This window comes from Trichoderma asperellum, chromosome 2 (genome assembly GCF_020647865.1).
Source record: "Trichoderma asperellum chromosome 2, complete sequence".
Classification (NCBI taxonomy): domain Eukaryota; kingdom Fungi; phylum Ascomycota; class Sordariomycetes; order Hypocreales; family Hypocreaceae; genus Trichoderma; species Trichoderma asperellum.
The window spans coordinates 1,298,056-1,320,780 of NC_089416.1; the positions used below are offsets into that span (position 1 = coordinate 1,298,056).

At 50.0% G+C, this 22,725-nt stretch overlaps 7 protein-coding genes across 7 annotated transcripts; 1 reads left to right on the top strand and 6 right to left on the bottom strand.

Annotated features, from left to right (window-relative positions):
• Nucleotides 1-529: 529 nt before the first annotated feature.
• Nucleotides 530-3,531, bottom strand: TrAFT101_002742 (uncharacterized protein). Its single transcript, XM_024906089.2, has one exon. It carries the CDS (start codon nucleotides 2,655-2,657, stop codon nucleotides 1,266-1,268), a length of 1,392 nt encoding a protein of 463 aa, XP_024763858.1. The 5' UTR covers nucleotides 2,658-3,531; the 3' UTR covers nucleotides 530-1,265.
• A 1,566-nt stretch (nucleotides 3,532-5,097) lies between these two features.
• TrAFT101_002743 (uncharacterized protein) lies at nucleotides 5,098-8,012 on the bottom strand. The gene is made up of 4 exons (XM_024909508.2): nucleotides 7,846-8,012; nucleotides 7,296-7,720; nucleotides 5,681-7,192; nucleotides 5,098-5,586 (listed from the first exon to the last, which is right to left on the bottom strand). The coding sequence occupies exons 2-4, from the start codon at nucleotides 7,460-7,462 to the stop codon at nucleotides 5,553-5,555; spliced, it is 1,713 nt and encodes a 570-aa protein (XP_024763859.1). The 5' UTR covers nucleotides 7,463-7,720; nucleotides 7,846-8,012; the 3' UTR covers nucleotides 5,098-5,552.
• Nucleotides 8,013-9,598: 1,586 nt separating this feature from the next.
• Nucleotides 9,599-11,351, bottom strand: UBC1 (Ubiquitin-conjugating enzyme E2 1). The gene is made up of 6 exons (XM_024903449.2): nucleotides 11,181-11,351; nucleotides 10,998-11,098; nucleotides 10,713-10,758; nucleotides 10,574-10,603; nucleotides 10,244-10,427; nucleotides 9,599-10,168 (listed from the first exon to the last, which is right to left on the bottom strand). Exons 2-6 carry the CDS (start codon nucleotides 11,039-11,041, stop codon nucleotides 10,029-10,031), a joined length of 444 nt encoding a protein of 147 aa, XP_024763860.1. The 5' UTR covers nucleotides 11,042-11,098; nucleotides 11,181-11,351; the 3' UTR covers nucleotides 9,599-10,028.
• Nucleotides 11,352-12,625: 1,274 nt separating this feature from the next.
• Nucleotides 12,626-14,358, top strand: TrAFT101_002745 (uncharacterized protein). Its single transcript, XM_024899473.2, has 3 exons — nucleotides 12,626-13,494; nucleotides 13,569-13,599; nucleotides 13,662-14,358. The coding sequence occupies exons 1-3, from the start codon at nucleotides 12,746-12,748 to the stop codon at nucleotides 14,052-14,054; spliced, it is 1,173 nt and encodes a 390-aa protein (XP_024763861.1). The 5' UTR covers nucleotides 12,626-12,745; the 3' UTR covers nucleotides 14,055-14,358.
• Nucleotides 14,190-15,858, bottom strand: TrAFT101_002746 (uncharacterized protein). The gene is made up of 3 exons (XM_024899489.2): nucleotides 15,561-15,858; nucleotides 14,472-15,497; nucleotides 14,190-14,407 (listed from the first exon to the last, which is right to left on the bottom strand). The coding sequence occupies exons 1-3, from the start codon at nucleotides 15,763-15,765 to the stop codon at nucleotides 14,361-14,363; spliced, it is 1,278 nt and encodes a 425-aa protein (XP_024763862.1). The 5' UTR covers nucleotides 15,766-15,858; the 3' UTR covers nucleotides 14,190-14,360.
• A 613-nt stretch (nucleotides 15,859-16,471) lies between these two features.
• Nucleotides 16,472-17,094, bottom strand: TrAFT101_002747 (uncharacterized protein; the record flags this gene model as incomplete). Its single annotated transcript, XM_024904945.2, has 2 exons — nucleotides 16,472-16,756; nucleotides 16,819-17,094. 2 exons carry the CDS (start codon nucleotides 17,092-17,094, stop codon nucleotides 16,472-16,474), a joined length of 561 nt encoding a protein of 186 aa, XP_024763863.2.
• A 315-nt stretch (nucleotides 17,095-17,409) lies between these two features.
• TrAFT101_002748 (uncharacterized protein) lies at nucleotides 17,410-18,868 on the bottom strand (the record flags this gene model as incomplete). Its single annotated transcript, XM_024909509.2, has 5 exons — nucleotides 17,410-17,919; nucleotides 17,980-18,489; nucleotides 18,543-18,589; nucleotides 18,649-18,745; nucleotides 18,809-18,868. The coding sequence occupies 5 exons, from the start codon at nucleotides 18,866-18,868 to the stop codon at nucleotides 17,410-17,412; spliced, it is 1,224 nt and encodes a 407-aa protein (XP_024763864.2).
• Nucleotides 18,869-22,725: the final 3,857 nt, after the last annotated feature.

A 22,725-nucleotide genomic window follows, 5' to 3' on the forward strand; every position in this document is an offset into this window, starting at 1 on the left:
AATAGAACTGAATAGTGGCGTGGTTGGCCACTCCCGCGAAATTAATTAGCGTGTTCCGCAATTCGGACCTGTGAGGGAAATATTCTTACAAAAAGAAAGCACTTAGCGAGAAATTCCTAATACTAATTCATCCTCCTCTCTTCTTTTATGCAAGCTTATCAATCCATCAGTCGATAAGATCTCGCCATCCTACATAGCATACATATACATGGTTACTCATATTTCGTCAGCTCGGACAGATCTTGCTCAACCAGCATGTGTGCGACCAGCCGATAGGGCGGTTCTTTTTCTTGCTGCCTTTTGTATCTCTTCTTCTGGGTCAGGCACACCGCCTTCTGCGAGACTTGAGAGATGGGTGGTGACTATTGACTGCATTAACATAGGTAGTTTTGTATTCATCCTCTCAAGATATAACAACACCTCCGCAACTCTGGCTAACAGCCTTTGTCATTTTTTTGGTTTATTTGACCTTGGGCGTATTAAGAAAAGCACTAAACCAAAGAAGCTACAAGTAATTCATTTTATTTTATTCCATTGTACTATTCTTTGTCCTTTTACATCGCCACATACCTTGCATTAGCCACTAGTCTGCGTCCTTAAACCCATTAAGCTTCTTTACCTTAATTTCCTCAAGGTTTACCTCAAATTTCTCCAATCGGCTAAAGCATAGCCGGCTTTTCTCCGCCGTAGCCCCTGGGCAGATATAAGGGGCGTTTTATACGTGACACTCGCATCGCTGTGCTTGTCCGTCAGGAACTTCATATTTCAATGGCAAATCCTTATACAGCTCGCAACAAGACCATCAGGTTATACATAAAAAAAGAAAAAATTGGTATGAATTGAATCGGTCCATTATTAAAGATACATAAAATTGGCTACGCAGAACAGAGCCAATCAAAGGCATCCATCTGCTCTCCAAAACTTCCTGAATTTCATTCGTCACATGTCGAGTAGCATCTTCCAAATCTTCCAACGTCTGCCGTCTTCCCATTTGCATAGCCTCTCTTCTATCGTTAGCTTCATACGTTCACTTCAGTCCGAGAATCTTCCCCACGATTGTGAGAATCGTCAAACCGCCCTCGTACATTAAGCCTAGTTCGCGATGAACGCGACGGGTATGGACAGTATATACAAAAGACACACGTCTTGTATGCTCCCGCCGCGGCCGTAGATTACCTGGAGACTGTGGTCGCTTCAGTCGTCGAATCGGCCCAGTCTTCTAGCCAAAACTCCTTGGTGATGCCCTCCCTTTTTTTTTATCTCCCTTAGTGGTAGTTTTGCGTGGGCATTTCGTACACAGGCCCACTCTGGTGGCTCATGACAGCGTTACCGTCGATTTCGGCGGCATTGGAGTCATGCCATTTCGCGGCGTTGAGGTTGTCATTGCCCAGCTCTGCTGCATCAGCATGAGCAGGAGCGAGCTGAGCCGAGGGGAATGAAGCAGGGCTAACGGTGTTTGCCGCTGTGGTAGTCGGGCTGGGAGTGTTGTAGGCTGAACCGTACGGCTCTGGTTTGGCAAATCCAGCACGTCCATCGCCTAAAGCGGTACCACGATAACCCTCGGGAGCGGGTGACTTGACTGGGGTACGTCCGGGGGCAAGGAAAGCGGCAGCGGAAGCGGTGTGTGAAGACATGGGTTGCTGGTGACCACCGCCTCCACCACCGCCGCCAATCGGGACTTCAGAAGCACCGACCAGATCATCGTGATCAGGGCTAGGGCCGCGGTTGCGACGTCTCAAGATCAGCAAGAGAGCGGCACCGATGAGGAGAAGGCCACCGACTCCGACGCCGACACCGATACCAGCCTTAGCGCCGGTAGACAGGCCAGAGCTATCAGAGGCATGTCCCGTATTGCCGTTGGCAGCGCCTGTGGCCGAGCTGACCGGGCCAGTTGATGTCTCCACGACGCCGGTGCTAACAACAGTGGAGGTGACGGTCAAGGTGCTGGTGGTGGTAATCGTGGTCTTGGCGTTGACTTGATCCGTCTCAGTGATGGTGTTGGTGATGGTAGTGCGGGATGTTGTGGTATCCTTGACAGTCTTGGTGACGGTATCGGTAATCGTGGTATCGCTGCCACCTCCTCCAACAGTCACCGTCACAACATCGGTGACGATATCACGCCCTTGCAGACCACGCATAGCCAGATAATGCTCGACATCTTCAGCACTGGGGACATAAGAAGGCTGGGCATCGGCGGTGGTTCTCGGTACAATCCATCCATTTCGCTTCTGGGCAGGTCCGGTGGGTGTGGGCGTCACAAAGACCGTGGTGGTGTCATACTCCGTCTTGGTGGCCGTCTGCGCGTTGCTGCTCGTAACAGTGGTGGTCGTGAAGGCCGTGGAGGTGACGACAACCGTGGTTGTGACCGTGGTCGTCAGAGTCTTGGTGGCTGTTGACGTCTTGCCGCCCGCGGTGTTGGTGACGGTGTCAGTCTGGGTGATGGTCGTGGTGCTGCCGCCGCCCCCAGCGCTCGGCGAGGACGAGGAGCCCGGAGGAGGAGTCGATGACGGCGACGAGGTGGGAGGCGGCGTCGTCGAGTCTGCTGGTGAATCACCACTTTCGGCCGGCGCGGTTGAGCTGCTGTCGGCTCGGATCACGACTTTTGCCTGGGCGGCCCCAAGCAGCGCGCCGAGAGCGAGCGCCAGCGGCAAGCGCATTGTGGATGGTAAAAATCAATACTCGGTCAGACTATGCAGAGCAGTAACGAGAGGCCATATATATCGAAGCGGGCGCACAAGGGGATGGGGAAAAGAAAAAGAAAAAAAAAACTGTTGACGGCGATGTGCCAGGCGAGTGAAACAAGCGAGTGGAAGGGGTCGGTAGGGAAGGAAGCAAGTTAGCAGGAGTCGACGATAAACTCGGGCAAGAGGGCAAGAAAAGCCAGCAAAGAAAAACAACCGACCCGTTTGTTTGGGAGCCCATTTTTGGCGCAACAATCGGTGGCGCACGCGGACTCCGGAGAAGCCACGCAGCGCCCCAGCTAGGGCAATTGGGCAGGTACTGCGCCAAGTACCGGTACTGCGTCCCTAGGCGCAGCCAGGCCGGGGGGGCGGGTACGCTCTACTGCCGGGTACTTGCAGCACCTCCACAAGCGCCCCATTCCAGTGACCTCAGGCAGCACCTGAACGCGAGCTCCAGGTTCCCGCTGCGGGTGCTCGCAGTCCGCTAAAAACGACCATCAGGGCCACTAATGCACCAGACACCACAGCATTGCAGAGGCGCTGTAAAAGGAACAACGTTACGTGGATACTGGGTATAGCAGGTACAAGATCCAAGCACGGGCCCAAGCACGAGCAGGCGCCGCCACATGACAGGCTCCCTCCCGGGCATTCGTGGCTGAAGGAGGATGAATGAATAATGAAGCAGCACGACAATGGACTGGCCGTCACATGCAGCGACTCAGCAGCGGCAACTTCAAAGATCCCGCAGGCTATTGGGCCTCCAGCAGTTGCTAGCTGAGGTAGCAGTACTTCAAGGACAAAGGGCCCTTGGGCCGCGTTGGGCTTAGCCGTGAAAAAGTGGCAAAGCAAGAGGGCCCTCATTTGAATACGAACCGCTGCCCAGAACGCAGAGCAGCCGGCCAAAAAGAGACGGCCAGGCGACCTAAAAAAGAACTGAAGAGAACCAGAAAAAAAAAAGAGGGACTCCCCCCCCTGAAACTGGCCGAGCAGCGCAGACTCCGTCCGCCTGTCACCTGCCAGTTCGATACGAAGTACCGGTACTCCGAGGCCTCGCCGGTGCTGTCGGAGCATTCGCTGGCGATGCCACCTCGTCGGCTGTTTCAAGTTCTTTGGGTCTCGAAGCGCACATTTTTAAGAGTATTGTATACCTTCCATATGATCCGGCACTTATATTGCGCAGTAGTAACTTGGACGCATCATCCATTGGCGCAACTACCGTCATCGTCATCGCTTGGAGCGCCAGGCCAGGGTATGTTATCAAGCATGTACACGCTACCGCCTCTAACCTGGTCACCAAGAATCGCCGGCACTTTGCTCAACATCGTAAGACTTACTGGCGGCGAGGGTGCGAACGGCTCGCTATGCGTCATGACGCGCAAAACACCGCACTAGCATCCAATGATTCAAACACTAGCAGCGACACCTCTGAATGATGGGTGTGGGCTTGTCTTGTCCTGTCTTTGTCCTTGTTATACAGTAGAATCAACCGTATATTACCGCATCTCAACATCATCTGCGCACTACAACACGCCGCCGTATTGCAAGCACCGTCGTGTAAATACGATCGGTTTCTGCTCCCTCCCAGCGCGCAATACGAGCCCAGTTTCATCCTGTTCCATTCCTCCTTCCAACGCCGAGGCCGAATAATACTGTAAAACAAAAGCGCAAGCCACTTTTGCTATATTCTCTCCCTCGCCACCAAAAGCGGCTGCTTACACACTGCTTCTGTCTCGCCATGAAACCAAGACGGGCAACTGATGCGAATGAGAGAAACCAGATGCGAACGCTTTTTTTTTTTCTATTCCTGTTCTTCTGCACAGGCCCTTGCCAATTGCATGCTAACTAACGGTGCTAGTGCCATCTATCCATCTCAGAATCGTCCAACCACATCATCCGCTGGAATGTCCAACGGCCGCCGCCCTGCATCGGGCCACCCTCGTGATGATCCTCCTTGGGCATGACATTATACATGTATGTACATTATGACGGACAGCACATGATGCTTACGGTGTGGTTTGGACATCTTCTGCTTCAGTCAGATAACGGACTGCTTATCATCCGTACGGCTGTGCCCCCAAATCCTGTCACTTGGCGTAAACCTGGTTGGCCGAGCAGAGTAATGCCGTACGTGTATCCATTCGGCGCCTTTTTGGTCGATATCGATATCCTTGAATAACAGTGTAACGTTCTCACGACGTGACCACCTGCCTCATTGTGCTGCTGTCGCTGCTGGCTGATTCCAAGCATAGACCACTATGTAAGCATCCTTATTTAATATCCGCAGATCTTATACTACTACCTAGTATTAGTTTCTGGGCGGAGAATAAACAACCTGTCAAACAAAGTTAGATATAGCCTACGCTGACATCTGTGGATATAGGTATCATGCTTCAAGCATATAAAAAAAGGTTTATTCACTCAATCTTGCTCTACATTTGCATGATGCAAAGATGTGCACACTCGTAGATAGTATATAATATCGTCTCTCATCTAGCTTAGAACATTTGACAAAACACAGCCCTCTCACTCTCTCTCATCCCATCTCTCTTATATCCTTACTCTCCTTTCTTTGTCAGCTCTCCCCTCTAGCCGCTCGCTAACAGTTACGTTGTATGCGTTGCGTCCAGCGCAAGAGCTTTTTTAATGGGAATTATTACGTTTATAGATAAAAAGGGGGGGTTGGCTTCTCTATCCAACTGAGAGCAGAGGCTTTTGGTATCATGAGAGGGACAGAAAGGCCGACAAAGGGAAAAAAACAATAAAGAAAGAAAGGGGACAAAAAAAAAAGGCACTACAGCGGAAAAGCCCATTGACAAAGATTTCTTTTTTTTTTCTTCTCTCGGACGCGAGTAAAGTAGGTAAGGTTTTTGCCTAAAAGTTTTCCTTGCCCCAGACGAATGAGAACCTGAGTAGAAGCCGAATTAGTAAATGATGCCACATACATACATCTCCCCCATCACCACCCAATTAAATTGAATTATATGAGGAAAAAAACTTACTCGGGATCTGTATACTTGTTGCAGTAAACGTGCAGGGAACTTCCCAGCCCTTTGGGTCCACAGAAAAACACACCAGCTTCGGCAGGAGTGTGCAGCTTCCGGATACCTCGGAAAATCATGTCCCAGTTGGGACGACCAAAGTTGGTGGGACTTCTCAAGCCTGTAATGGCATCTTTATCGGCGTTGGCGTCGTTGATCATAATGTTGGTGGCATCGTCTGCCTTGATCTTGGCCGTCAGATACGTGTGGATCTCGATGCGGTTGTCCACGTCCTGGGCCTCCACGGCAAGCAGCAGCGATCGAAACCACTCAAAGGAGCCAAAGTCTCGGCAGATCCAGAAGAAGTAGACCTTTCGCAGCCGTGTCTTCTGCTGGGGATAGTTCATGCGGTACCAGATGGACTTGAGGATAGAAGCAAAGGGCGTAACACCAATACCGGCTCCGACGAGGACCGCCACTTCATATTTGAAAACGTCCTCAGAGGCAGATCCGAAGGGTCCGTCAATGTAAACTCGGGGCAGAACGCGCTTCAGGGCTGGATCGGTGTTTTCGTCTCCAGAAACTCCAACCACCTTACTCGAGTTGCCTTTCTTGTCCCACTCGCAGCCCAGAAGAGTCGAGACCTCCTTGGTAAAGTCGCCTACGCAACGTATGTGGATAGAGATGTAGTCCTCCTCAGGAGCGCTGGTCAAGGTAAAGGGGTGGTATTGCCAGAGAGACACAGCCGGGCAACAGAAGAAAATGTATTGTCCGGCTCGCGTCTTGGTGTTCTCCTTCTTGATCTGGATCTCGCAGACATTGCTGGGGTGCTGGATGACCTTTGAGATGTACGTCTTGTGGTGTCCACGAATCTCTCGGGCAATTCTCTCCGCCAGGTAGATGAATCCTCCGTACGTCCAGTACTGCCAAAACACACCGATAGCCGAAGGTCCAATGCTGGTGCAGAACGGCGCCACGTCAGGCTGAATCATGCAGAAGGCTCCGTGGATGGCCCAGAAGAGGAAGAAGATGATGAACATGTGGTGAGTGTACCAGAATCGTTCGTAGTTGGCCCGTCGAGGCTTCTCAACCGAAGTGAACACCATGCCCATAAGCGCAATCAACATGATGTATCCAGTCCAGCCGGGGCCAGAGGCGAAGTTGGCAAGCAGCCAGCCATAGACTCCTAGGTTGTTCTTGATTGCCACCTGAGCAAAGTTGTTCCAATGAGAAATGGTGTGAACCCAGGAGAAAAACACAATCGACCAGGCCGTCGTGATGTGGAATGTGATGTTCTTGTCGAATTGGATAACACCATTCAGGGGAGTCTGTCGGAGGAGCGAGATCAGGGTTCTGCAGACGGGGAAGAGAACGATGCCGACATCGACGTGGAGGACCAGGGCAGAGGCTCGGGCAATAACGAATGTGAAGCCAAAGATGCTTCGGGCTCCCGCCAAACTGTCTTTGACGCCATAGTGAACGCAAGCAAAAGCGAAAATCAGGGCGTGGGCGAGCATGAAGACGAAAACGAACCTGCCCGTGTTGTTAGTTAAATGGGCTCATTGCTTATCCCGCCTCCCGTTTTGTTTCTCACAACCCATATCATGTCCAGCAAATGGAAGTATAATGCACGTACACTCTTCGGTAACCCTCGTTAATCATCCATCGATCGAACTTTTCCCGGTTTGTCAGCTCCTGCTGTTTCTCCTGTGTCATCTCTCCAGATAGCAGCATCCGCGTCAGAGGCGTCCATCTGGACCGCTCCGTCTGGCGCTCATAGCTCTCATACTCGTCGTATCCCATTGTCGCTAGCGAGGATTCGAAATGACGAATGAAAAAAAAAAAAATTTCCTTCTGCAGTATCCCAGTAGATTTTCGACGTCCTAATTCTGCTTCTTTCAGGCTAGAAGCGCCCAGCTGGCGCGGTGTAAATTATCGTTGTGACGGTATCGGTAAGGTTCAGATCCCGCTGAACGAGCAGCAGCCGGTCGATAAAAGACAATAGAATAAATCAATGAGTGAAAGGCCGCGACGAAGAGAAATAAAGAAATATCCCGAGATCTGACAGACGCTCCTAAATATCAGCACCGAGGAAAGCAAAAAAAGCGACAATCAATGGCTCTTGGGAGACCGTTGTGGTAGTATCGCGATAACCCCTTATAAGTGCGTAGGAGAAAAGGACGTACCAAAAGTTTGAATAATACAAACTCGACCTGCTTTGCGATCAACGCAACCCACGGGATATCCAACAAACGCAAAAGGAATAATTAAAAAAAGACGACGACAGAGCAATAGAAAGGGAAGAAGGAAAGTAAAAACAAGAGCTAGAGAAAGAAACCATCGGCTTGTGGGAGATGGCAGGATGCCGCTGTTTCCTCCTCCTCTCCAGGGGTGTCTGTTCCTGTGCCGGCGCCCAAAAAACGGCACAAGCGATTTCGCTAATACCGCTGGTCCCTTGTTACAGACTCGTGGTCGAATCCATCAACACACGCAACGACTGCCGGCTCATGGGGGGCCCCCGTCCTGCAGCCAATTAGCGTGCGGTGCGCCGCGTCTCGAAACAGACCAAACAGACCATTGACGGGCTGGTTCGATGCCAAGGGCGCTTTTTTCGCCGTTTCGCTAGCCTTCTGCCTACGCAAGTGCCCATGTTTTAGAATCTCTGCCTGTTATCTCTGGTTGGTAATGGGCGGGCTCCGCGGGAAGAGCAGTTGCAGTTGTCTCCCCCCTGCGAGATCTCCCAAGACTACGGAGCTTTTACATGTTTGCGACGTTTACTCTAGCTGTTCGCGGAACTCGCGATCTCTCCAAGAACCACCCGCTGGCTCCATGCTGTCCAGCTGTATTCGATGGACTGGATGGTTATGGAGCTTCTCCCATATTAACACGGAGTGCTGCAGTAGGCTAAGGCCCAATTCTCCACTGCGCGCCAGGCAAGAGATTGAGAACCAGCAATGAATCCTTCCAGCAGTAGACTAATATGTACGTGTATTATTCACACATGAAAAAAAAATCAAAGCACTGCAAATACCTGCCATCAGCAGCAACGTCCAGGAACCAGCCCGGCAAGTCGGAGCGCTAATAATAAACACCGGGTTTCACAACATGTGGAAAATCATTCGATTTCTTCATCCTGCCGTTTTACATTTCGCCTTGCCCCCCGGCTCTATCCCCCGCGTGCATTGAATTTGCCATCCCACGGGCTCTCGCCAGGGGGGAAAGGGCCCCGCTGCGGAAAGGAGGCTGAGCGCGAGGCTTCATGAAACACGATGCGACAAAAGGTGTGACGGCTCATGCTCTAGGCGCGTGCCGTTCGACCCACGGAAATGGCTTACCACTCGTTTCTTTTCTTTATACTGCTTGAATGTCGCACAGTATCTCTGCCCTTTATTTTCAACTCTTCATGTAGGCACTATTACTAAGGCACCGAATAACGCTAATCATGGGTATCCCCGTGCATTCCGTGGCTTATTAACCCGTATTGAGATCGGATCTCTGCCGCTGTGGCTATTCCTGCGACTACTCGACTAGTACCCGTATCTCCTTGTAGATTATATATTAGTGCTGCAACTACGGAGTACAGATGTACAATATTCCTATTCCTGTTCATCTTTTGATTTCTGTAGCTCAAGTGTCAGCAGTCATTTGCTGTGTTGGGCCACGAATCAAGGCTCAACATCAACATGTCTACGTCTCTGTGCCCCTTGAACGCCAGGCAGTGTAGTAGTTGTGTTGCTATTCAGCATAGCCCTCAACTCTCTTCCACGTCAGTTGCACACTCGAGAGCTGTAGAATATCAAATTCGTATGGTCCCGGAGAAGTCCTTTAAGCCATGTATATTAGTAGCTTCGACGCTGCCGAGGAGTAGTCGTCACTATTGAGCCATTCATTATGAGTGGCAAAACCTTATACTATTGCGCCACAAGTTGCATACGTAGAGCCATATCATTCATTCATTTCATATCGACTACAGATCAGTTACATGTAGATATCATCCTAAATCACGAGCCAAGCAAAAACATTCTTAAGAGACGTAATTAATCAGATGCCTGTTTCTGGATGCAAATAACGCGGTATTGATGTAAACCCAAAGCTAACCAGCCGCATAAGCCCTTAAGAATAGCGGATATATCTGTCTAGTCTGCCACCTGTCCGCCGGCCATGCGGCTCGCCCCTGACATCATTCACCCAGTGTGCTTGAAGGAATGATGGAACAGCAAAAAGAAAAAGCTTGCACTGTCCGCTACCATCCCACTCGACCGGTTACAACGCAAAAGGTTCGCCAAACATGCCGCACCGTCATTTCGTGATAGAGGACGTCAAACACCCAGCGCCATCAAACCCCCCAAAAGAAACCGTTTGACATTGCCTAGACGGCGTACTTGCGGGTCCACTCCCGAGCGGTGGCCTCGTATCGGGGCCGGTCAGTCTTGTACACGTGCGCAATCTCAGGCACAAGCGGATCATCGGGGTTCGGGTCTGTGAGCATAGAGCAGATAGAAAGCAGAACTGGTGAGGCACAATATGTCAGCCATTTAAATTTCCAAGGCGTTTCTGGTTCTGGAGTGCAAATCAGCGGCCTACCTTTAGAAATAGTCAGAGCAGGGCTCCACTGGTCTCGTAGAATGTCGAGACAGATGCTGCCGTTGCTGTTGATATTGGGGTGGTAGATTCTGGTAGAGAAGTTGACTTTCGGAGGTTTGAAGGGGTAGTCAGTGGGGAACTGAATCTTCAGGAAGAAGACGCCTCCTGAGTATGGTGAATCACCCTATGGTGGTTGTTAGGTCTTTGTTCTCCAAAAAGCCGTTGTTGAGCATGTATTAAGCGTTTTCGCCGTATTATCAAGGCCAAAAGTCAAAGATGGTTCTTGACACGGAAAAAAAAAAGGAACTCTTCTAGACGGTTTCAACTTACGGGTCCCATAATAGTAGCTTGCCAGTGGAACTAGAGATGAAGTTAGTCCCGTGTTCATTTGCAGCTGTTCCATCTCTCAGGTCGAGCAACGGCCAGCCTTTCTCGATGGGTTTGGAATAGGCAGATGGATCCAACTTACCAGATCTTCGCCGACAGGGCCAGCAGAGCAGGAGGATGGCGGATCACTAGTCGGTCAAAAATGTCAGTACACACAGCTTCTTGTCTCGAAATAACGTGCCGCTTCGTGCCAGACTCGTCAGAAGCCAAGCATCCAGTCGATGTCGTGGTTTGTGAGACCCCCGCTCAGCTCAGCCCCACCTCACACGACGACTTGGGCCTCAAAACGACAAACGCTCCCTGATGAGTGCATCCAGAGCGGGCACGAAGGGACAAGGGCAGAGGGGCGGAGTAGAGGGAGATTTACGTGCCGAGGTCCTTAAGCTCTTTGTTGATGCGCTTCAAGGCCATTGTGATGAGAGTATGTGGTATCTAAGGGGGTGGTGGGAGATCGATCTCGGATCGAGGCTGGTGGCAGACTGGCGTCAGTATTTGCGTCGATGCAGCCCGGACGGGTCGGGCCACGGTATGGCGGACAAGAGGCACTCACGAGAGAAAAAGAATCAAAAGATCCCAGGCGGACGATGGAGACGATGCAAGGCGACCGTCTGCAAGTCCAAAGCACCGGGAAGAGATTTTATATGATCGTGGTTGCGCAGGCCCTGATGGCGGTTCTGTGCAGATCCAGGAGAGTTTGTATGTCGAAGTGGAGGGGTTGGAAGGGAAGAGAAGAGAAAGGCACAGTAATCGCAGTAGGCGGTGGTAATCTTAGCGGTCGCCAGGAAAAAGAGCGGGCTGCACGGCCAGCGGTGGCTGAACTAACTCTAACCGCCTAAGCAGCAAGGCGGCCGAAAAAGTCTTTAATTTTTTTTTTTTTTTTCCTTTTCCTTCCAAGGCCCGGCTGGAGTCCAAGGCTATTGGGCCACAAAGGTGGCTCGGCACCGCCACTGCTGCACCGCCCTTGGGCCGTGACCCGGACACTAACAGTCCTACACCGGGTCTGCGCGCAAATCGTGATAGCGGCGAATGAACTGGCACTTACGGCCCAAAGGTGACATGTTGCCATCCCAGGCCCTTCTCCATGTCATTCTCTCGTCTTCGGTGATCGCCTGGGCCGAGAAATGGCGGCGCTGGAGCATAGACAAGCCAAAACAGCCAGAGCACCACTCACTGCCGAGATGTATACGAAGTACATACATGGGTTTCTCACTTTCTCACGGGATGCACCGTGATGTCCTTCCCAGGTACATACATACCTACCTAGGTATGTAAGGATGGCCAATGATGGCCTAAGTTCGGCGGCAGGATGCGATTCGTGATTGGAGGTTAGGCCACTGATAAGTGATGGGCTTGTGCATATCAACCCCGATTCTCTACCTAACGATGCCGCCAGCACCAAGCCATGATGGTTATCCTTGGGTGCGAATTTGGCAGTATGGAGATACGTTGAGTACCTAGTTAGAAGGTAACAGATCTGTTTTCCAGATGCTACACTCTCTACTGCTCAATACATGGATAGAGCCGGACTTGTAGATGTGCAGTAGCATTCTGTATGGAGCACCGTCTCGTAGCGTCGTCCCTTCAGCCAAAGGCGTCTGGAAGCCGTCGATTCGATGGGCATGCCACGGATCTGTCATAGCACCCCACGGTGGGGTTTCTGGCGACATCGGAGAATCTCGCTCCCAGTTTTGCGCGTGGTGACTCAAGAGGCTTGCTATAGAACAGTATTTTAATTCTGCAACTTAGCTGGAAGTTTTTTTTTTTTTTCCTTTGGCTTTGACAAAATCAACAGACTCTTGTTTTCCCTTAGATTCCTGCTTCAGCCTTGAATTCATAGACGCAATTCTGTCTTAATCAACGCCTTTTCTGTAAGGAAATCTCTATACGCCGATTGGTTTTTTTTTTTTTCTATTCCATGTCAATTGCCCCTCCTCGTCTCTGCACTTGATCGGCATATCGTCATTAGTTCAGAGACATTCCCCTCCACCCCTCTATACCAACGTTGCACAGCCGTCCCTTGCATTGATCAATTGAACATCATATATCTTGTTACTAACACGGAGCGCTCTTCAGTCTAGACCAGTTTTCAACGTCCTTCATCCTCTTCAAGAAAAAATGTCTGAATATCCCGCCCTTCTCTTGCGAGCGGAGCAGAAGCCCCTCGAGCACCGGTCTTTCTCTCCCGCTGTCATCAAGTCTCTGATCGAGGCCGGCTACCCCGTCTCAGTTGAGCGCTCCTCTACCAATCCCGACTTCAAGCGGATATTCGAGGACTCAGAATATGAGGCTGCCGGAGCCAAGCTTGTCGAATCCGGCGTCTGGCCAAATGCCCCTCAAGGAACCATCGTGCTTGGTCTCAAGGAGCTCCCCGAAGAAAACTTCCCTCTCAAGAACGACTTCATCCACTTCGCACACTGCTACAAGGGCCAGAAGGGCCACCAGGAGGTTCTCAGCCGATTCCCCCGCGGCGGCTCTATCTTGTATGACCTCGAGTTTTTAGTAGACGAGGTCGGAAGACGTGTCAGCGCATTCGGCTACCACGCTGGCTTTACCGGCGCTGCTCTCGGTGTCAAGACTTGGGCTTGGCAGCTTGCCCACCCTGGCGAGAAGCTTCCTTCTGTCGCCACATTCACCGACGGCCGAGGATACTACATGAACGAGGATGAGCTCGTTGAGCAAATTCGCAAGGATCTTGCTGAAGGCGAGAAGAAGCTCGGACGTAAGCCTACTGCGTTTGTCCTGGGTGCCCTTGGTCGATGTGGTACCGGTGCCTGTGACCTGTTCCTCAAGGCTGGTCTTCCCGAGGAGAACCTCACTCGCTGGGATCTCGCTGAGACCAAGGACCGTAACGGTCCTTACAAGGAGTAAGTTTTCTGTTGCTCTTTTCACGGTAATAGCCAGTACTTGAGATCATAACTAATCGTCTCTGTTTTTATAGAATCGCTGAGCACGACATCTTCCTCAACGCCGTAAGCACATCCCAAGTACGGAGTATGGAAATGATAAAACTTATTAACATCTAATGTGATAGATCTACCTCTCTAAGCCCATCCCTCCCTTCGTCAACAACGACCTTCTGTCGCAGGCCGGCCGTAACCTCAGCGTTGTTATCGACGTTTCATGCGATACCACTAACCCTCACAACCCTATCCCCATCTATGACATCAACACCACCTTCGACGATCCCACCGTCCCCGTCAAGATTGAGAACGACCAGAACTCAACTCCTCTTTCCGTCATCAGCATCGACCACCTTCCCTCCATGCTTCCTCGCGAGGCCAGTGAGTCATTCAGCGAGGGCCTCAAGGAGTCTTTGCTTCAGCTCAAGGACCGAAGCACAGCCAGAGTTTGGGCTGATGCCGAGAAGCTGTTTAACGAAAAGGTTGCGCTGCTGCCCGAGGCGCTGCGCACCAAGGAGGTTTAAAGGAAGGGAGAAGGGAAAACAATTGTTAATGAAGATCATCAATAAGCATGGAATTTTAACGGTCAGGGTAATAGAAACAGGAGCATAAAAATGGGGCGCTTTGATATATACCAAGAGAAGTATATAAAGTGCATAGAAAATTTGATTTCTAAGGGCTATATCAAAATGAATACAAGTGGCCGATTATTCTTTTTGTTGTTACGAATTGATTCCTCGTGCAAATGGTTGATCCCTTACAAGCAGCTGGCTCAGTCACTGTGTATTTATTTATACGCTTAAATTCATTCTCTACATAGCAAGTATACTCTACACAAAAGCTTGGATTCCGGTAATTGCTCTGCCCAAAATCAAACCTAGACATTCCATCGTTAGCAAAACTCCGGCCCGTTTCAATAATAGCGTAACAGGATTACTTACTGTGAATATCGCTCTGTCCCTCATACGTCTGCGTCACAAACAGATTCGCCACGTGTCTTCCAATGTGATACTCATCGCTCACGGCGTTTCCTCCAAAAATCTCCTGCAGCACACGGGCGTTCCGCAGAGCAGCGTCGCAGTTCTGTCTCTTCACCATGCTGATCATCTCGGGCGTGACCTTGCCCTCGTCCTTGAGGCGGCCGACTTGAACTGCCGCCAGGGTGCCGTAGGCGGCGTCGGTGGCGGCGTCGGCGAGCTTCTTCTGGATGAGCTGGTACTTGGCGAGAGGGTTGCCCTTGAATTGCTTGCGCTCCAGGGAGTACGTGCGGGCCCGGGCAATGGCGTCCTCGAGAGCGCCCATTACGCCCAGCGAGATGCCGTATCTTGCACTGTTGAGGCAGCTAAAGGGGCCCTTGAGGCCTTCGACCTCGGGGAACATGTTGGCCTCCGGGACGGGAACGCCGTCCATCTGGATCATGCCCGTGATGGAGGCTCGAAGACCGTTCTTATCCTTGATCGCAGGGGTCTCAAGCGTGCCCGGCGGGCAATCCTTCCTCTCAACCAAGAAGCCCCTAATCTTGCCAGTCTCTTGCAGCTTGGCCCACACCAGCAGCACATCAGCAATAGGGCTGTTGGTGATCCAGGTCTTGGCGCCGCTCAGAGAGAAGTACCCCTTCTTCGTGGGATGCGGCTTCGCAATGCTCTCCATGCTGCCCGGGTCGCTGCCGTGGTTGGGCTCCGTCAAGCCAAATGCGCCAATGAGCCTGCCCCTGGCCATTTCCGGGAGGAATTTCTCCTTCTGCTCTTCGCTGCCGAACTCGTAGATGCCGCCCATGACGAGGGACGACTGGACGGACATGCCAGATCGGTAACCGCTGTCGACTCGCTCGACCGCTCGCGTGATCAGACCGCCGGCTACTGAGGATACGCCAGCACATCCGTAACCCTTAATACCGGAACCCAGAAGGCCTAGCTCGCCCATCTCTTCGAGGATCTTGGGATCGTAGTGCTCGTCTCGGTAGGCCTCTGAGGTAAGTTAGCAGGTATATAACATCATGCACGAAAGGGTCATTCAATTCAAGTTCATACGCAAGACTCTAGGCTGTAGCCGCTCCTGGCAGTATCTCTCTGCGGTCTCTGCAATGGCCAGCTCGTCCTCGGTAAAGAGGTTCTTCGCATTCAAGGGATCCTGCCAGTCGAACGCGGGGCCAGCACCAGTGGCATAGCATCTCGCAGCAATTGGCCTCGCGGAAGCCGCATTGCGGGCAACAGCCCTGAATGAATGTCGCAGCATATTCAACTAGATTCAAAGAAACAGATTGGTATCAAGAACGCAGCATCGGGAAGGGTGTTGCGACAGCGTTATCGTATGGTCTTATGGCCTCCAGCTCGGCACACTATCGGCAATGGAGCTTCCCCAGACTTGGCCCTCGGAGCCACTAGGAGGAGCACTAATCCGATGAAACCCGCGCCGAATCATACGCAAACTCCACACTGGCATCCCCGCCGCCAGCAGCCGCTGCACATGATGCGGCGCTTGGATTTAATCCTCCGTAAGATGCCTAAGTAGGTACTAGTATAGTGGTATAAGTAGGCTAAAAATGGAATATAACGGGAGAATCGTACATAATAGCCCCAATCCGATCTCGGATTCAGGGATGCGCCTTGCTAATGACAGAAGACGGGGTAAATAAACAATTGACAGATGGATGGTTTCTTCTGAGGAACGGCAAGCATAAGAGAGAGAAATATATAGTTCTGTCAACATACTGTAGGCCAAGACCTCTACTTTCCAACAGCATCACGGCGCAGCGGCATGGCTATTCTAATGAAGAAATGGCCGTGTCACTTTCATCATCAGACATACCACTGAAAGGCTCCCACTCCTGAACATTGACATTACTTTTATTGCCCTTCATGTTACTTGCTGCAAGGGTGTCGTGGCCCATCCAAATCTATAATAGCATCATGACTATTCCCACGGCGAATGGCGCTGCCTCCTATTCTCCCACGGGAGTGCCTTGTCCAGGGCTTCCGATATCAGAAGGACTGTGCCGTTCTAAAGAGCCGCGTGCCCTTCGCCTCCTCTCTCTTCCGTCTTGGAATCTCGGCATGACAAGCTCTGTAGAGGTTGAGTTGCGAGAACGCCTCGGAGACTCCCACGGCCGTCTGCGGCGGAAGCGAACCGCGATGCGTTCGCGGAAACCTGGCGGCGTGATGGGCTGAGAACGAGAAACGCGTCTGCTATAGTATTGTTGCCAGCTTCCCGGCCGGGGTGAAATTATCTTTGGCTCACAGTTAGCTTGCTTATCTATAACGAGTGGAAGAAGCAGCAATGGGCATTTACCCCCGGTTGTCTTGAGCTGCGATTGAAATCTGGACAGGATGTCATGCACTGATGTATAAGAGCGGCCGAGTCATCTTGAGCGGTGATTGGCCATATCTGAGAAGCTTGTATAGAAGTCGATCGTGGTAGCCCTCTGTCTCCAGCAAAGAGCTTGCGTTGTTGATCTATGCTAGCGTCGTCACATCCACCCGTCAATAAGGCCTGGTTCGGTAAAGGATAAGTTTGACAGGTTAATGTTGTTGGCGATTTGCGAAATTCGGCCGAGTTGTCGTTCATTTTAGAGGGCAGGATGAGAGTTTGCCGACCTGGATGCTAGGTAACTGGAGCGAGGTAAAAGCTACTCTATAATGATAAAAGTGCTCGGCAACACTGGTGTAAATGGCGACTGTAGAAGAAGCGCTTCCTGTGTCAAGAATCAGTTTTTCAACTTTTGGCAAAGGATTATTAGTGCGCACAAACCCACGTAAGGTAACTGCCCACCGGAGGAGCATTCTTTCTCAACTGCTGCTATTATGAAACGAAGACTGAACTCTAGATCCCTTGTTTGTAGCTTCCAAATATCGTCCGGAAATACATATTGGATGGTACCAATCATGGCTTTAACATAAGACGCCCATGCCAGTAAGCATATAGCTGCGTCGCATCTTGTTTTTGTAGGGAGTCGGGTGCATATTGAACCACCAAACTCACTGCAGATATGACTTGCAACCCTATGTTAAACGACAGAGGAGGCTGGCTAAGTAGGAGCTTCGAGTCCTCGAGGATAGCTCCCGATAGAGAGATTTGCCTCTCAGAACTATCCTCTGATCGGTATGCCGATACAAGCTCTCGCAAATTTACGAGAATGCGAATTATTTGCTCAGAACCAGCAATTCGGTTTAAACTAGCAGCTGTTGACTCTGTGCTGTGTCTGCCGCTGCTCGTTTCCCATTTGTCAGTGCTGGTGTCGAAACCATTTCCTGTTGCCAATTTTGCATCTGGTGAAAGAAGCGTATCAATGACGCGGTCGAATTCGGTTTTACCACGGTGTAGAAAGGGTACCTCCATCCAGTCTTGAGTCCCCAGGAGTGAAGTCTTGCGAGTGGATAGCGCTACGTATGACTGTATTACAGTAAGTTTCCCGTCCTTTGACCTCCACAAGTCACCAGATGCTGCACCTACCATGAGAAAACGCAGGTGCCAAAATATCTCAAAAAATGGCGACGTCTGGCAGCCTTCGGGTCCCGCTTGCTCTAGGAGGCTGAGGGCGCCATAAGCATGGGGAAACCATGAGTCCGTAGCAAGAGGTGCCATCATCTCAAATTCCAACAGCGCCATGGACATGAGAAGGAGATTCAAAATAGATGGCAAATTCCGGTGCTTCCGCCATGGAACAAGCCGATGAAATTGAGCCTGGTGGCGCTCCAAGCCGCTTGAATAATACCCGTACGCTGCCGCTCTTGACGACGCATCATTGCTAAGAAGAGCTGAGATGGCTGCCTTCATGGCTTGAAATGGAAGCAGCATAATGGACTGAAAATCTGCCGACAGCGGGAGCTGCGGAATCAACATCATCCATAGATGGGGCGTCCAAGGGCATAGATGATATGATGCAATATCAAGCGCCATACGCGACATCATTTCATGTATGTTGCCGCCGATGCTGGTCGGAATGCCAGCGTTGCCCGCTTGCTAAGCCGTATAAGCGCGAGCTCCTGAATCAAAGGGTCTGGCTAAATGCTTACTTTATACCATTGATCGCGGCAGACAAGTTGCCGCTGGGGCGGTAATTCTGGGGAGATTTTAGTAAATTCGCAGTCAAGGATCTCGGAATACCGAAGAAAGACTTACCATCTACACTATGGATAAAAATAAGACCTTGCGTGGTTCCAGGACATGGCTGCTTGAGCCGTATGCACTGGGAACAGTGCGGTTGCTTGTTGTCACACTAAAGCCAGGTTAATCATGGTACTCCTTTTATTTTCTGCATCAATTTTGTCGGCCTGTTTACTTTTATCTTTCTCCGTTTGCATGTCTTGCACCCATGTGTCCTCCGAGAACCTAGTCTCATTGTCCTTTAGGTTACGGTCATACGTCTAGTCGGTGAGAGGTGTGGTTGTGAGATATAAGTGGGAAGAGTTGTAATTCGCCGTCAGACGACTAAGTCGGCAAATGAAACCAAATCTGAGCGGATGAGTAAGCAGTCTGATCAAGAGCAATGCTGCTCTACGGAATTTATACAAATACACAGCTCTAACCATAATGCGCATTGTTAGTGTATTTCATTTAAGCAGGCAGTTTGTTTTAGTTTACTTACACTCAAATATCATTATAGCTCTACTATTCTTGACCCCAGGCGAGTGTGTATTTTCGCTATGCGATTTTTCATCTTTCTGTTCCTCCTCTGCAATGTTCTCAATCGTACAGAAACAAGGCCGAAACTCCGCGTATTCTCATCTTTTGCTTGATATTACTTCAAATCAAACAAGAGCTCGGTAATTCAATAGTCATAAACACAAGACCGACAGCTCCTTTAATCCTCAATGATTCAACCCACTCAGAAGAGCCCGATTGGGACGACAAGGGAGCCGAGAAGTATTCCCGGCATTCGGAATTCCGGCTTGGGAATGTCGCTGTTCTTCTTGGTTAACTAGTTCCACGAGCTCGTTTCAGTCTCAAGGCAGCATATAGAGAGTTTCTAAAAGATACTCACGTTATGGTAGACTATGTTTCCCATCTATCCATCCAAAGCCGTGGCACATAGTTCATCGAGCCCACCTCATATGTACATCAAGCCAGTTGGTGCAGGCTGGAATCCATATGTGTTGCCAAATATCGCTGGGAACGTCGCAAAGAAGATATTCAGAAAACTGCATACACTATAGGTGGTATTAATTGGTTGGGTTTATCGAGAATAGCCAGTAGTTCTTACAGTGCTCCATAGAAACTCATGATGAGACAAATAGGGCATCTTGTAAGAAGCATCAAAGGGCGTAAAGTTGCTTCTCTAGCTGTAGGCCGCATCAGTGAAGCAGAAGTGCCTACTCTTTCGTTCCTTTGTTCCAGAATTTTAGCAATCCTGTTCTCTGTGTACCATTATTTGACGAAATGAGTGAATGGTCCGTCTCGGGGAGAAAAAACACGCAAAGGATCAACGCAGTAGCATCAAGAGCGGCCGTTAAGACGAAGCCATAGCGGACTCCGAGTGTCTGCGTCAGATATCCTCCCATAATAGGTCCTGTTGGTGGCCCAATCAGCAGGCCCAGCCGTATATAGCGCTGGCTGGAGCTCGTTCTTGCGGGATGAAAAGATCAGCTATGACTGCTCCGGCAATCGATATGGTGTCGATGCTTCAATTCCAGCCAAGAATCGAAAAGGAATTAGTTCTCCCGTCGACTTGGCGAAGATACATGCAATACTAAACGCGGTGAATATGACGCTCGAGATGTTCATCACCCACCTCCGTCCACAAATGTCAGATATACGGCCAGAGTCAAGGCTAAAACTGTGCCAGGCTTGATGTCATTTTTTTGGCGATTTCTGGTAAACCAGGTGTCATGATAGAGCTCGCAAGCGGCCTAGACGAATAAGAAAGATGAAGTAGTTTTCATGTAACGCCAGAGAGCTTATGAGATGAATGCTGAGAATAAGATTAGTCCTATCATCTCATATTTTTTTTTTTTTTTTTTTTTTTTTGGAATTGGCACAATCTATGGGATTTTTGTCCGATCTGCTCCATATTTGGTCAGAATCAATGGTATCTGGGCTTCATACCGATGAAGTCGTATTGGGAGGTTTCTCCAGATCCATGATAGCGATTAGCTAGCGGTTCTCGAGGTTCGTCCTATAAGAGAGCCATTGTTACAGACAGATGTCGGGTTTTTGTAATCATGGTGAAAGGAAACAATAGAGAAGTCTACATTATTTTTGTATGAGATATGCTCTTGTATCCTCGGTACTCTAACGATATATAGAAGAGGAAGATATTATACAGTGGTGCATGCAAGTCCCTTTGATATGAATTGTCTTTGGGCTAAAGCACTTGAACTCGGCAGTCTAGCCTGTTTGGAATGGGGATTGTATCCCTGTTGCAGGCAATTCAGATGGAACTACATGCTAGAAAGTATATGCAGCGTCTACGTGACTTGGATAATCTTTGTGTTCAGACGATAAATTCGATTAATTGTCAATAAATACTATACTCATATTAAATGAACTGGAATGGCTGTAATTGATCATGATTAGGCAGATTAGCTCAACATCGAACTCCAAAACGCAGGAAATGAGGCATTTTATAGGGTAGGTGAGATGGCCATAGAGAACCTCTAACATGAAACTCCTCGTACATGCAGATAACCACGCATAGAAAAAAAAGCTGATAAGAAAAAAAAGTTTCGATTGATTGTAGTGTAATATGCCGAAATTTTAGTTTGCACATCACTCGCAAATATTATCTCGGTAATTTGGGGCTCAATCGTGCAAATCAAAATCTCGTCAAGTTTTATATGGGCAATACAAGGTAGGTCGAATTTTACGGTCTTGAGTTCCTACCCTTCTTTCATGTGTAATCCATCACTGGCTGGATACCAACTCCGGCTTTTGAAAATGGACTACCCGGCTAACCCGGCGAGCCCTATTTGCCTAATTACGAACCTGAGGTCATCTTGCCGTGGGTTGTTGGATACTCTGCAAACTTGCACGCGATCGACGCGAGCGATTACATACATGTACTCATATGACGTGTGTATTTCGGTTCCAGATTCCATGCTTGACATGCACTACTTAGACTATAGAATGCCAAAGGCAAAGAAAAAAAAAAGATGGCGATACAAGTTCACAAGTAGGCATTAGTAGATATTAGTATTTGTGCTAATAACGGCTGCCAATGTTGCCAGAGTGACCCAATTCTGCCCCCTGGGGATATTTACCATAATACGAGCATTGTACTGTACGTGGGCCGGCAGCTATACTTTTAGAAGCAAATGCGACATGGGGATGACAGGCATTCCACAGCCTAAAGAAGAAGCTTCAATTTTCTTTCTCATTCTTTTTTTTCTTCTGCGCGACGAAGAAGGAGAAGGAGGTTCCACCAGCTCTTCTAGAAAAGCATGGCCATCCGGAAGAGTACGGAGCAGCAACCGTGCAGCACGGAGATATTCATCGGTCAGGGTTCGTCTGATCGCGCTGGTAGAAATGAGAGAGCCCGCTTCACTGGAGACGAAATTCAGGGATGGCGAGGTCGATGTCTGAGGGGGCTGAGCGGCCCTGGTCGCCGCGAGCGTTCGAGCAGGATATTACCAGCCTTTATGCGCTGGGCCGGCGGAAACTTGCCGGCATGGCTTAATGAAAGAGGGGAGGCAGTGCTGACAGGGCCGGAATTACTGGCTGGAAGAATGCGATCGTATTCGATCCTTTTTTGGCAGCGCCAAGCAGAAGCCGGGGCTCAGGGGAAGCCGAGTCTGTGTATATGGAGAACGCTTGTATGTGGTATATGATCTGCCACAGTAATTATTACGACGCAGCAGTACTTGTACCCGATAATAATATGCAGGATTTCGGGTCTCTGGAAACGCGCGAAACATGCATAAAAGGAGCTGGGGCCGATGCCGCGGATTTAATAGGTAGACCAAGGTATTGACCAACATGTACATATACCGGTTGGCAAGTTGCGACAGGATCGGTGCACAGATACGGAGTAGCAGCTGTCCTAAGTCCATGTGATGCTCCGCTACGCCCAGCCTTCAAATTTTCTCTCTTTGCCTTGTTTTTTTCTTTTTTCGCCCTCATTTTCATCGGCAGCCGTATCGTCGGTGGTCTGACTAAGCCCGTCTGTTTCACACGCGCAATGGTCCAACACGCAAACTGTCATGCTAGTGCCAGGAATTGTCAAAAGTTGCTTGCCCCCCTGCTTGGTCTCGCTGGTGGAAC